General features: G+C 39.9%; 1 protein-coding gene across 1 annotated transcript; it reads left to right on the forward strand.

The window, feature by feature from the left end:
* LOC137258572 (thrombin-like enzyme acutin) lies at window positions 1-5,642 on the forward strand. The gene is made up of 7 exons (XM_067796283.1): window positions 1-88; window positions 514-795; window positions 1,630-1,801; window positions 3,589-3,713; window positions 4,089-4,244; window positions 4,852-4,982; window positions 5,481-5,642. Exons 1-7 carry the CDS (start codon window positions 1-3, stop codon window positions 5,640-5,642), a joined length of 1,116 nt encoding a protein of 371 aa, XP_067652384.1.
* Window positions 5,643-14,597: the final 8,955 nt, after the last annotated feature.

Below are 14,597 nucleotides of genomic sequence, written 5' to 3' on the forward strand. Positions count from 1 at the left end.
ATGACTCGTCTTGGCCTCGTTCTCCTGGCGCTAGCAACACTGGCTCACAATGCAGTTGGTTCAAGTTCACAATCTAGGCCCAAACGAGGTGAGTTCAGATCGAATAACGCTACGCTGCTGATAATTGTGAGATGTAAAATTTTCACATGGTCTTTGTTCAAGCTTGCATGACTTTTATCACCTTTTGTGAATACCAGCTAATCATCTTAAGTCATCTTTCTTTAACAAAAGCGGATTGGCTGGGTAACCCAGTGGTAGAGTTCGGGTCCCAGATGTTGGCTTCAGTTCCGTACGTGTTTGTGAGCCCTCTTTCTGGTGCTGCTACCGTGAGTTTACAGAAATACTGCTAAAAGCTATCATACTCGACGATTTATGTTCGTATTTACATTGTGTCTGGACTGCATTTCTCGCGTTTTCTCAGTTTTGCGATCTCATCCTTTGGAAGCAAATTCAACCTGTGAAATCGCTAAAGTGTGTCCTCTGTATTCTTTTACTATTCAATTGGTGTTTCAGCGACAATACAGCTGGGTAATAGTTCTCCATCCTCGTACTGTCAGCGTCTGTTAGACTTGGCGGACACTGTACCAGACATCAACAGAACCCCAATGTTAAAGATGCTCATCGACCAGGCATGTTCAAACATCGTCTTCTTGCCAGATGAATTCACAACACAGGAAGCAACATCAGTGACAACGCCTGCGACAACGCCAACGACAACACCTACGACAACGACAAAGTCAACGACAGCTTCAGGAACGGTGACAGCAACAACTACAACAGCTAATCCTTCGACGCGTAAGCAGAGAGCGATTTGAGCTTCGACTGGTTAACTTTTAATATCCTTTTATTCAATGGCCAAATAGGTAGATACATTTTCTGTCAGTGCATCAAGAGTGATTTGCAACATGTGTTGTCCTGTTCACCGTTACTGTTTAGCGCAAACAGTCGTGGATACTTCAAGTAAAACAGGAGATGCTTACGATTTTTAAAGATGAATTCAGCAGTTGTGTATAATGGAAACTTTAGAATAATTGGAATTTCTGATATACAACAATGTAGAGATTCTTTTGTAAGGGCCCGTATATTTCCTTTTTAAATATTGGTTGTGCTTGTAGCCTAAAATTGAAAATGAAATAAGATTAAAAATAGCAGAATGGTATATGATAAGTTGTTTACTAGTCCCGAGGCGACCATGGGTTGATTTACCCTCGATGTTTGTTTTTGTTCCTCTTGTTCCATCACTGTATTTTGTAAAACAGATTTAGAGTTACCTCCCTTCCACCGATCTGCATTCTCAAAACAGCTGTAATTTCCATACATCATAAGTGATTCAATGTTATTCGAGATACACAATTACTACCATGACGTACCTGATGGGTCCGGCATTCTCTGCGGGGTACATATCATTGTAATATTACTCGCTAGTAAGCGGGATACATTGGTTGAGCGCTTTTCTATTATGTTAGATAACGACATTTGCGTATGAGGCAAGATAATTCCGTTTTAACACATTATGATAATTTATCATAGCAATGTATCGAAGAGTTACAGTTAACGTTTTTATTCTTGCTTTATCTTTGTTAGCATTTCTATGCGTGCAATTAAATTTACCGCGCTGTACACTTCCAGGAACATGTGGCACTATCACTGAAGCAGCGTCATCTCTTAGAGTCATCAACGGACAGAAAGTGGCTGTTGGGGAATACAAGTTCCTGGTAACGCTCTTGAAAAACAACCAGGTTGTGTGCACTGCCACAATCACAGACCCAACCCACGTCATGACGGCAGCTCACTGCACTAGGTACGTCTAGATCGTGTGGTTTACATGTGTAATGATACTTCACACCACGATGTGTGATGGTAACACAGCTGAGACTTCACAAACTAGGTTTTCAATCCGATGAAACGGTGAAAAGATGATTCTCCCATTTACTCCCATTTACCATTTACTGTTTTTAGCATGGTTGAGATGTGTCTTCTTGCATTTGTCTACTCGTAAGTGTTTTGCATGTGTGTGGGGAGCGTGAGAAACGATGTGGGCTGCTATTACTTAAATCCTATGTAAATTTATACTATCGGGTAGCGTCCTTTAGGAATTGCCACAGGTGTAACCACCCCCGACGAGTCCCCTTGTCCCATAAAAGTAACACTAACTAATTCCTTACTTGCCTTCACGCATGCCAATAGACCATGTTACGGCGAACGTCAACTATGTTTGAGTTGGATCACGACAGATTCGGACAGATTGGTTACTTTTTATCCCCCCGGCATGTAATGCCGGCATGTCGACGCCTCGTCTGTCCGTCCGTCCGTCCGTCCGTCATTTTGTTTCAAGGAGCATAACTCAGAAACCGTTCAATATTTTTATACCAAACTTGATAGATATGATAATCTCTACCTGTAGTTGTGCCTTTGGCTCTTTACAGATTTTCAGGTTTTTTTTGTTTTTCCATGGAAAATTTGGTGTTAGTCTTACGGTGGGGTGGGCTTCGTTTCGGGAGCAGAACTCAAAAACCGTTCAATATTTTTCTGCAAAACGTGGTAGGTATATCAGTCAGGACCTCAGGTGGTGCCTTTTGCTATTTACAGGTTTTGTGATTAATTATTTTCTCGGTTTCCATGGAAACGTTTCGGACTTAGTTTCAAAATTGACAGGTGTGTTTCGTTTCTGGAGCAGAACTCAAAACCTCTGAATATCTGTCAGTAAACGTTCTAGATATGTGTAGGAGATTCCAAAGTGGTGCATATTGGTATTTACAGGTTTTTGCGATTTATCATTTTCAAGGGTTCCATGGAAACAGTTCGGACTTGGTCTGAAAATGAAGGGATGGGCTTCTTTTCCGGAGTATGACTCAAAAACTTCTGAATATCTTTCAGCAAAACTTGGCAGACATGTGTGGAGGACCCCAAAGTGGTGCCTTTTTTGCTGTTTACAGATATATGGCGTTTATATTTTTCATGATTTCCATGGAAATAATTCAAACTTAGTCGAACAAACATTAAGTAACTCTCAGATGATTTGTCCTTTCAAATATGTGTGGGCTGGGGGATATGTCATCTTGTGATGACTCTTGTTTAATGTTTTCGAGCACACACGGCACAGAAAACAAGATGTTACAACTGCTGTCACCACCATCTAACTTCAGTTGCGGAACAAACGCCACAATTTATTTAGGTATTTGGAAAAAGTAATATGTGCAATGAAAATAATAGTTTGCGATACAGAAACACGATTATAATTAGGAGATAAACATTCTGTGTTGGGAAATCAGAGGTATATAACGAAATCATAATAGCTCTAAATTTGATTTGAAACCGAACGCGTAGCGTGAGGTTTTAAATACACAATTTACAGCTGTTATAATTTTGTTATATACCGCTGATTTCCCAACACAATACGTTTATCTCCACTCTACCATAACCGTGTTATTCAGATTTTAAACAAATACTTAAAGTGTTGGAAAATCAGAGGTATATAACGTGATTATATACCTCTGGATGACTTTGATTGACCAATCACAATCCAGTATTTACTGAGGTCATGGTAGAATATGACTTAGTAGTATATCTGGCAGTATGCATTTTCAGACTCTCAACGGCACAGCAGCTATCTGTTGGCATAGCCGAGCATGATATTACCAAGACTGACGGCGAAAAGATCATCAAGGTCAAGACGTTAACACAGCACGCTGAGTACAACCATAATCGGATAGGTATGTTCAGTACAACGACTACATATTTAGTGAAAACCTCACCACAATCGGTATTTTGGGTTATCTATGATAAATAAATCTGAGTCATATGTACTTTGTATGTCGGCTAAAGGTATTCAGAAGTTGATGTATACATGTTTATTACACACAGCGAGGAAGACTAGTTTAGTTTCCCTGCTCTGAAATATGAACGCAGTTGTATAATGGTTAAGACTCAAGGCAAATGTGACGTGTGTACGTCACTCTAATCCGATAGTGTGGAACGTTGAGCATACTATCAACTATTGGTTTTAGGCTGCGGTGTACACATCATTCGTTTATTGATTGAAACCTACGTCGAGTTGCTGATAGTTTGTAAACCGGTTCTTCCTTCAGTGAACGACATTAGTGTCCTGACACTGGTAGAGCCCATCACCGGTATCAAGAACGCCGAGCCGGTGTGTCTCCCAGTCAACGGCCAGTGCGGGAACCTGAAAGGAAGGACGTGTGTTGTGGCCGGATGGGGAGCAATCTCACAGCAGGGCGGCTTCAGTGCGTAACTGTCATGTGACATGGCATTATGACGTTATGACGTTATGACGTTATGCCGTTATACCTATGATTTGTTACCTCGTACAATATGTCAATATCAACCGATATTTATCAGCTGCACTCCAATCAGATATTTGGTGAAATATGTAAGTGATTCGACTTGTCGACTTGGAGAGATGAAAAATGTAGAATCATTGAAAACATTATGACGTCATGACGTGACATGAACTCATATCACAGGTTGTGTGAAGACGACAATTATATCTTTAGATCCTTTAACAAGAAATACTACGTTTTACGTCCACTTTATGTAAAAGATAGTACATGTGCCACATTGTTCCATTCATGTCATGCTGATGTCACAGGCCACTGTTGACGTCATGGGCTAGTGAAAGCGATGTGGTGACGTCACAGGCTAGTATTTATGTTTTACTCCGTCACAGGTTAGTGTTAATGTCACGATGAAGATAGGGCTTTGGAAACGCCATAAAGAGAGGTCAAGTAACGTTCGTTAAGTACAAATAAATAGCTAGGATACAACACAAATCTCAATGAAAAGAATATGTATGTATCTGTGTATGTGTGCATGCTCCTGATTTGCTGCCAGGTTCCTATCCAAACGTCCCTTACGACGCAACTGTCGTGACTTACGATGGGACAAGGTGCCCCCACAGAAACTCAGCACCCAGCGACCAGAAAACACAGATCTGTGCTGCTGGGGAATCCGACACTTGTGAGGTGAGTAGAGTTCCTTTCCGATGATGACAAAAGGGTCTAAAACAAGGCCTTATTGGCTCGGACCCAGTACACTGAGGGAGTTTAAGGAATGTATGGGTTTGTTTTCGAAAGTAAGAATGCACGGCATGGAATATTTGTGAAGTGAATCTGTGCTGTGTTATTTCCAAGCTTATTTTCAATCTGATAAAGCAATAATTTTAATTTGAGGTAATTTTTATTTTACAAAATTACGTAACTGGACAATGGTCCTCGTAATGAGACCGGTTTAATATTATAATGTCTACTTTCATAATAATTTTAGGTTTGATTAATTGTTCTTCACATATTTGGCTGAAATTATAAATATTAAACAATTACAGCATCCCTTTCTTGTATATTGAGCAACAAAAGAAATACAATTCAAGTTTCTACATTGAAGAAGATTCTTGCGTTTCATTCGCTGTTGATTATGTTATAAATATTTCGACTGAATGTAAATATAGTCGATATTATTACCAGGGTGATTCTGGTGGTCCGTTGGTCTGTCAGTTCGGCGGGAGATGGGTTCAGTGCGGCATCACGTCATACGGGGCAGAGGAATGCAATACCAAGGACACACAAGCCATATACACAAAAGTACCCGCCTACAAGGCGTGGATTCAGTCAGCTCTTGCCAAGTGATGACTTGCCAACTGTAGCGTCATTCAATAAAGTTTGAGCCATTGGTCATTGCTCTGTTTCATTCAACGATCTTTGGTCCAATGATTTCATTGGTTTGTCCATTGTTAAATTTATTTATTTATTTATTTATTTATTTATTTATTATTTATTTATTTATTTATTTATTTATTTATTTATTTATTTATTTATTTATTTATTTATTTATGAACAGCGGAGACGTTAGGAAAATCAACTTCGCTATGTGGACTCAGAAACACACAAATATGCTCCTCACAAAAAGTTAAGCAACGCAAACTTGTAGTCTCATTACATTTTCATTTACTGAAATTGCAAATAATGGAATGACGCAGTAGAAAGATGACACATATGTAAACACGATTAACAGAATGAAAGGAAATGGTATTGAGCAATAATAGTCTAAAGTCTTACACATTATCAAGAGTATTTACCGGCGAAACAGTTGTGCAAATGTGCTGCATTGATGGAGTTAGATACTAACATTAAGTTTCCCGCCAGTTTTGGACAATGGAGCAGCCTTCAGTAACACGTATGACCACCATGACCACAAATGCAAAATTCTACACGTCTTTGCATTGACCAAAGAACCACTCATTTGAAGTTGTTGTCGTATAATATTCTGCCACTCTCTCTGTAACGCCTCTAGGTCAACCAGACACTAAGAGTGAACAAGGAGACCGTATACACGACTTTCAGTAATGACCCAAGCATGTTTAATGGGATTAAGATCAAGTGACCTTGCAGGCCAATCCATATAAGTGGCCGGTGGCACACGTCAGAAACACATGCAATTCTGCTCTTTGAACATTACTCGACATAACATCAAAGTTTACGTTAGACGTTATCCCTCTTGTCAGACAGGCTTGTTGATAATTCGTTTCTGATTGATTGGTTGGCTTTGTTTTCTTTTCTTTTTGTTTCAGTTTTGTTTTGACAGACGAAATGTTGTGCGGTTATGAATTTGCTTTTATTGATTTTTTTCTTGTCACGCTCTTGAAATATATCCACTCATGAACGGCCTGAGGGATTTGCTTTGACCACCTAGGAACTTCCTTCGCGTCATGACGGGTCGTATGAAAACTCTTTTTTATATCAGAGATATATATCAGATAGTAATATATCTGACGTTAAATTACACAGCGTACTACAGCATATACATTAGTACATTTGTTCAGAGCCGAACGACATTTACATGTATGTGGTGTGGAGCAGGTGGGACGGTCTCACGGTGAAATACACTATGTGATGTACTGTCAAAAATGTGTTGCAGTAGTGATGCGCGACCTGAACAGACCTAAAGAAGATACAAGTTGGATCGTATAGTGCATTTACGTGCGATTATATTGAGACATCTACGGAAACTTACGAGGACAAAGGGGCAACGCATAGTCCTTTGTTCACCACTGAATATTTTAATACATCAAAATATGTACCTCACAAGATTTGCCAACACCACAGCCGTAACTGATACTAATTGCAAGAGCGAGCACAGCTTAAAGAGACGTGTTAGCTAGCGTTATTTTGGCGATAAGAATAATGAGGTCACGCGAACGTTGATTTCAAACGTGCTAAATTGTGTGAAAATGAAATTACATGAACCAAGTAATTCACGTGATGGAAACATGTTCATCTTGCTTGAGCACAGGTAGCATGAACACGTATGAACCGTGTATATACACACCCCTGATATCCGGAATGATACATAAATATCTGAGGTGTGTAAACCTTTGCGAGTAAATTCACATATTTCCAACCCGACTAAACTGAGAACGAAATCGGAAATTTCAGCGCCCTTTTGAAATTCAAAGGAATGCGTTGGAAATACCGTATGGTCGTGTATTTACCAAGGTGTCTGTTTTGCAGTTCATGTTTGGAAATACCTGAAAATCCGGTCATGGCATACATGAAGGATGTGTTTGTTCATACGAAAAAGTACGATTAGCACATGCCCGAAATTAGGAAATATCTGGAAACATCCGTAAATCCTGTCATAGTGTGTATTTCCTGCTGTATTTATGTATATTTGAATGGTGTATTATCCGGCCTTTCGTCCTGTGATAAATAGTAACATTCTATGTGATATTACCTCACACATAAATGTCGTTTTCTGATTGCCTGATTTCTGATTATTTGCAGTGTACCCCGCTTACAAACAATTAACATTTCTATGTACACCTTTAAGAATGCCGAACTAATAGTAGTAATTGTTTATCTCGTATAACAGTGAATCACGTATGATGTTCGGAAATTACTGATGCTTTGCGAATGCAAATCGATAGAAGGGAGATAACTCGAAAGCCTTTTCTTGACGTCTGCAAAATCTAGCGATGGCTACAAGAGTTTTTGAGGTGTGTTCGGTAAAATAAATACGTAGTTCAATGGTCTTTGCGGGGCCCATGAGTTCACGCACATTTGATGATTGTTTAATGTTCCCGACACTCTTCGGGGGTGACTCCAGTACACGTATCTACAAAATTAGTAGTTTATTAAAAGGTAACCTACTAAAAATCTTCCAGACGTTGATGGAATGCCTCTGAAAGCGAAGTAAAACCCCACACTCTTCGGTGTGTGTGTGTGTGTGTGTGTGTGTGTGTGTGTGTGTGTGTGTGTGTGTGTGTGTGTGTGTGTGTGTGTGTGTGTGTGTGACTCCAGTACACTTATCTACAAAATTTGTAGTTTATTAAAAGGTAACCTACTAAAAATCTTCCAGACGTTGATGGAATGCCTCTGAAAGCGAAGTAAAACCCCACACTCTTCGGTGTGTGTGTGTGTGTGTGTGTGTGTGTGTGTGTGTGTGTGTGTGTGTGTGTGTGTGTTTGTGCACTTATCTACAAAATTTGTAGTTTATTAAAAGGTAACGTCCAGACGTTGATGGAATGCCTCTGAAAGCGATGTAAGACCCTACTAACTCATTAACACGTTGCGTTACTCCACTATGGAGCCTGAACCCCATGACCGGTCACTGTTACAGTGCGTTTTACCTGAGCTCACATACTAAGTCACAACGTGTGACTAAGCCACGTGAATACATACGTTCGGGACACTAGTGGTTTTGTGATACCACAAACAAAATGAGGCGAGACGACACAAAAGGTAAGTTGAACACATTCTGACTGGCAAAGAAAGGCAACAAATTACAAACATTATCAAGGCAGTTGCTGAAAGCCTGCAACAGTTAATGTCCCAAATACAAGCATGACACGCGCGACACGATCCAAACACAATGTCACGTTTGTGTTATTGTAGCAACATAAAGCGAGGATGCATATTTTCTTTTGCCCGGATTTGTTTCAAAGCACGCCGTCATTTCCAAAGTTGAAACATAGGATAAATTTGCAGTATTTGGAACTATGAATTAAATCAGTTTGGTTATATTATGTGAGGATATATTAAAAGTTCTCAACATGAATAATGTCCTAAAATGAAATTTCGACTCACCCCCTTTGGTGTCATTCAAGTATGAAACAAATGTTGGCGTTTGGTATATGAGACCATCCACCACATCAATCGAGGAGATTTATAATTGCTTAGAACCTCAGAAAGGTACTTTGGACGCAAGTACATTATATGTCAGACCCTGAGATAACATTATTATCTCTATATAAAATTTACCACTGCAGTACATCGACATCAGCAAGAAATATGAGAGAAAAATTTCAAACTTGAGGGAACAACACGTCAGATGAATTTCATTGTTTCCTCTAGTGGCTGAGATCAAATGGAATAACCAAACGTTGCAATGCCTTTCAACAATTCGCCTTCCCGAGAATCTATTACAGCACTTGCTGTAATGTAGAGTACCGTGACGTTACATTGATATCGTGGAGATTTTTAAGCGGGAGGCCGTGAGGTAGCTTAGTGGATGAAGCGTTCACCCGTCATGCCGAAGTATCAGGTTCGATTCATACGATGTGTGAAGCCCATTTCCGGTGTCCAACCATGTGATGTTGCTGGAATATCACTAGAAGTGGCGTAAAACTGAAACTCAGTGGAAGCAGGGGAGATTTCGGCCTTGGCTCCAGTTCTGGTCTCCTACATGATATAGAGGAACAACAAACATTCTAACCTTGCAGATATTGTTGTGTACCCACTATCCCACATTATCATGCGGAGACACATTCAATCCCTCTCAAAGATTGTGCGGTATTAATTGTTCTGTTACAATAACTTTGTTCTTGCAAAACTTTAAGGTTAATGCATGAACATATTTCACGAGACTTTAGCTAATTCCCTTCTCAGTATGTCACGCTCGGCAATATTATGAGGTTAGTAAATAATCAAGTCTGCAATAATTTACAACTGTAACCAAAGATGACATGCATCAGTTTCATGACAAGCATGGGCTGCTGACGACCAGTTCTAACCCGCAGAGACACAGGCACCTAGTGGAACAGGTTAGGGCATGCGCTCATGGAGTGCAAGATTTAGTTTCTTTTACGCCGCACTCAGCAATATTCAAGCTATTTGGTGGAGGTCTAATTCACGGAATTCACGAGTATCATGCATGCAGTGTGAGTCTACCACTCTGTGATCGGTATTATATCAATGCATTTACTAGTGAATGACTGGATGATACCACAGGTATCAATACACAAATCATTCAAAGCTTTCAAATACGAGCTTCATTTCATATTTTGTGGCATCACATACGAGGCAATGTCAATAGGTTTGGAGCCTTGGAAAGAAAAAGACAAAATATTGGCATGAGCCACATCTATTTTTCAACATAGTCCCCTTGTGAGTCAAGACACTTGTTCCATTTTTTCTGCCAGTCGCTGATGCCATCTCTGTAGAAGGCGCCATTTTGGTCCTCAAACCAAGCCTCAGTAGCAGCAATAAGCTCATTACCATCCTGAAATCTACGACCACGCAAGTGTTTCTTGAGATTTGGGAATCACTTGGTGCCAGGTCTGGAAAGTAGGGGGGGGGGGGGGGGATGCGGCAAGATTTCGTACCCGAATTCCTCGACAGCAGCGGTTGCAACGCGAGAGGTGTGTACTGGAGCATTGTCTTGATGTAGAAGAATACCACGTCTGATCTTGCCCCGGCGCTTCTCCTTGATTGACTGTCGCACTTGCCTCAACAAGTTAGCGTAATATTCCCCATTCATTGTTCTTCCTTTTGGTAAGTAATATATGTGGATGACGCCTTTGCTATCCCAGAAGACTGTCGCCATTACCTTCTGCACTGATCTGGAGGCTTTGATCATAGTGGTGGATCCAGGTTTCATCACAGGTTACTAGCCTAAAGTGATAATCTTCTGGATTCTTGTTGTATCTGGTTAGCATGGAGTTGTTTATGGCGACCCTTGTTTGCTTTATTTCATCTGTAAGCATTCTTGGCACCCATCTTGCGCACACCTTAGACATGACGAGATGTTCACGAAGAATTGTCTCGATGGATCCGTGTGAAATGCCTGTGGTCTCCTCTAACTCGTGGAGTGTGATTAGACGATTTTCCAGCACAAGTCCATGCTCTCTGTCAATGTTTTCCTGACTAGTGCTTGTTGTTGGGCGACCTGAACGGGGGTCATCTTCAAGACTCTGTCTACCATGCTTAAATTCATTGACCCATCGTTTGATGGTAGCAGATGAAGGGGAAGACTTCCCATAAACAGCTGAAAGCCTTTCTTCAATGTTCTTCGCCGAGTTTCCTTCAAGAACTATAAACTTAATTACTGCTCTATACTCAATTTTATTAATTTTCACTGCCGTGAGGAGGTCTCTTTCTGTCAATGTGAGCTGTTCAATAACTTTTGAGAGTAGGATACCAAAACTTACATTTCACATCAGCTACACCCCAAGGTTCAATGTCGTGCCATAGGCTGTGACACCAGGGTATGAAAAATGCTCAAGGCTCAAAACTTATTGACATCCCCTCGTACCATGAATTCTCAGGACAGGAGGACTGGGTTCAACGTTGCGTTCACGATAAGTGGTCTTGTTCAGCGACGCTACGACAAAAAGACAATATTCACGTACCTTTTCTTAGATAGAGGGTGGGAGTAAGGTCAATACCTTGAGGACATGATGTGATTACTCCTTGGAGGTTACACTATCCAATGTATTCTATGTTCAACGTGCGAAGTAATGTCACAGTTTACACTATCCAATGTATTTTATAAAATGTTTGTTGGATGTGTTAAGATGACAGTACGCTGTGACACCAAATGATGTAGGAATATAAAATGCTTTGGCTTTAACGAGACCATTTCGTGTGTGGAGGACAATCATGTTTTGTGTATGGCCATTACAGCAACTGTGGCTACGTTATATGTAGATCTCACGACATCACTAAGGAGTGGCTTGTTTTCCGTCAGAGATCATGTCAAATTACTGACTAACTCTTAAGTCCACATTTTCCTTCATTTTCGTATCACCGTTCAACATGGTGAGGATATGTGTACTGGCGATGGTCCTAGTAATATCACATACTTTGGTTCGTGTGAGATGTGGTTCTCGAGACTATGACGCTTTTAAGGAAACGAGTTGTTATATGAACATGGCGGCACATGTGCTTGAAGGTTGTGGGTCAGTGCAAGAATGCATGTGAGTATTACACCGCCAGTTATGTCAAGGTGAACATTCGAGAGAGTTTGGGTTGAATTTCATGCTTTTCATGTACTTTTATCCATTTATCAGAGTGTCAACTGTGCAACACTGGTGAAACCTTCAATGCCTGGAACAGTGATAAAATTCAAGAAACATTCATTGATAACCGGACCATTTCGCTACAAAAGTAGATAACTGACGAAACGAATGGGATCCATCATTTTAAGAAAGATGTTAAGAAAGGCAAACGAAAAACAAGGGTGGTAAAATTAATCTGTAATGGAGATACTATAATTTACGAAGGGCAGGCCCTCCGTGACACATCCGAGATAATTAACTTGACGCAATTTGCATGCTACCAAACACGTTACATCATTGTCGGCTAGTTAAGTCCATTTAAACGTGATCACGCCGCTGTGAAGAGTTGCGTTCCTTGGTTGTGTCAGGATCCGATGATCCTGGCTTCAAATCTAAACGATCTCATTTTATGATCTTCGTTTCTCAGCACCATAACCGTGTCAGTGCTAAAATATTGATTGCTTCGGGATTCCTTCCCACATTAAAGTGACACTCCGTGACATATCTGAACTGAAGACTGTGACTCCAGATAGATCGTTATGATAAGTAAATAACGACAATCGGTAAAATGCCAAAGCATTGTATCGAAGACATGTGTTTCATTGTAAATCAACAACAGAAGATACAAAAACTTAAACCGTATAGATTTACGATTTACAAGTAAACATATTAACAATCTTGAGTCTTTATCCAAATATACACACAGCTGCATATCACGTGGCAATTGTTGGATTTTAACTGAAAAAAAATACTCATTATTTCTTGCATTTACGTTTACATCTGCGAATGACCTGCAGTTGTTGCACTTGCAACCATGGCGCGCATGTGTATAGTTATTCTGGCAGCACTCGCTGCGATTGCACAAGCAACATTTGATGACTTGCAAGCCTTTGACGATGTACAGCGGTATATTGAGACAGCAGAAACGTTTATACTATCCTGTGGAACAGATGAATCATGCGCGTGAGTTACAACTTTCTATCATAGTGAGTTTTGGGTTCTAGATAGTTTCTGAGTAAGTCGATCTCTCGTTTGTAGTTGTTGCTCTTCTTTATAGTCGGTTCTTGTGTAGATAGGTGTCGCTCCTTTTAATAGGTGTTGTTTCTGTAGACAGTTTACTGGTCTTGTTGATTGTGTAAACATTGTGTAAAACAGCTCAAAGGTGTTTTTCATGTAAATTGTTGCTGCAATCATTCTTGTCTATAGGTTTGTTCTTGTGCATAGTTAGGTGGAGGGGGATTTAGTTAGGGCAATGGGCATCAGTGCACGTTCATATATTACCATACCTCTTGATCGTGGTAAGCAGACAATTGTTTAAGATGGGGACTGCCCATTAAACGTTGTTCAAGTCAAAACGTGAAAAGATCAAGCATATATTTTGTAAACATCACTTATTGAAGTTTGTTAAGAATGAACGGTTCATATGCTCAGGAAATATGCAAACTAATTCCGGGGATGCTTCTAATTTCATGACAACAATTGATCATAACATGAATTGGGATATATATTACTGTGATCCACACACAACAGTTTGTACCAATAGGCTACACAATAATTAATAACACATAAGTCGGTTCTATACACTTTTCCAAGTACGTCATAGGTTGATACTTGTTTATTAACACATAAATATCACGTAAAGAAAACACTGTGTATCACTTCACTATTTGCACAAATAGTGTAAACAGTCATTTCCAATCCACTTACGGACAGGGCAATATTTACTGCCAAATACCGTCCAGACTTTATTCAGATAAATGTCTACATAATCCTTCTTTGAGATAGGAATAGGTAGGTGGGAGTGGGGTCATGTTTAGCTTGTAGTGATAATGTTTGGACCAAATTAGTCCAGATGTGAAACAATCCTACATATTTCTAGTAGGATATTACTTTCAATGTTTCCCAGCATTGCTTCAGTTTTCCTGTACATTAGATATCACCCGTTTCTAAAACCTGTAAAGGGTAGACCAGTGCCGTATACCAATGTTACATCATCTGCAAATATAGAGCAACATGCTATCGGTTAGTAAATCTCTGACACAAACTCCTCTCAGTCACCATTTCTTCATTTCGTCAAACTGCTCATGCAAATATACAAAAGAAGGTTTAGCATACACCACCAGGGGACGTACCCCCCTTGTACCACCTTGCGATATATATCTTTGTAACTTCTAAACATTTCCCCATGTATTTCGTTCATAACTAGCATAAATAATAGCTAATTTCCACCAACAAAGCCAGATGCCACAAAACTATGAAAGCTCATAAAAATCTTGATTGAAGGACATTAAATTATCATTATCAGTTT

This window comes from Haliotis asinina, chromosome 12 (assembly GCF_037392515.1).
Source record: "Haliotis asinina isolate JCU_RB_2024 chromosome 12, JCU_Hal_asi_v2, whole genome shotgun sequence".
Taxonomy (NCBI): Eukaryota; Metazoa; Mollusca; class Gastropoda; order Lepetellida; family Haliotidae; genus Haliotis; species Haliotis asinina.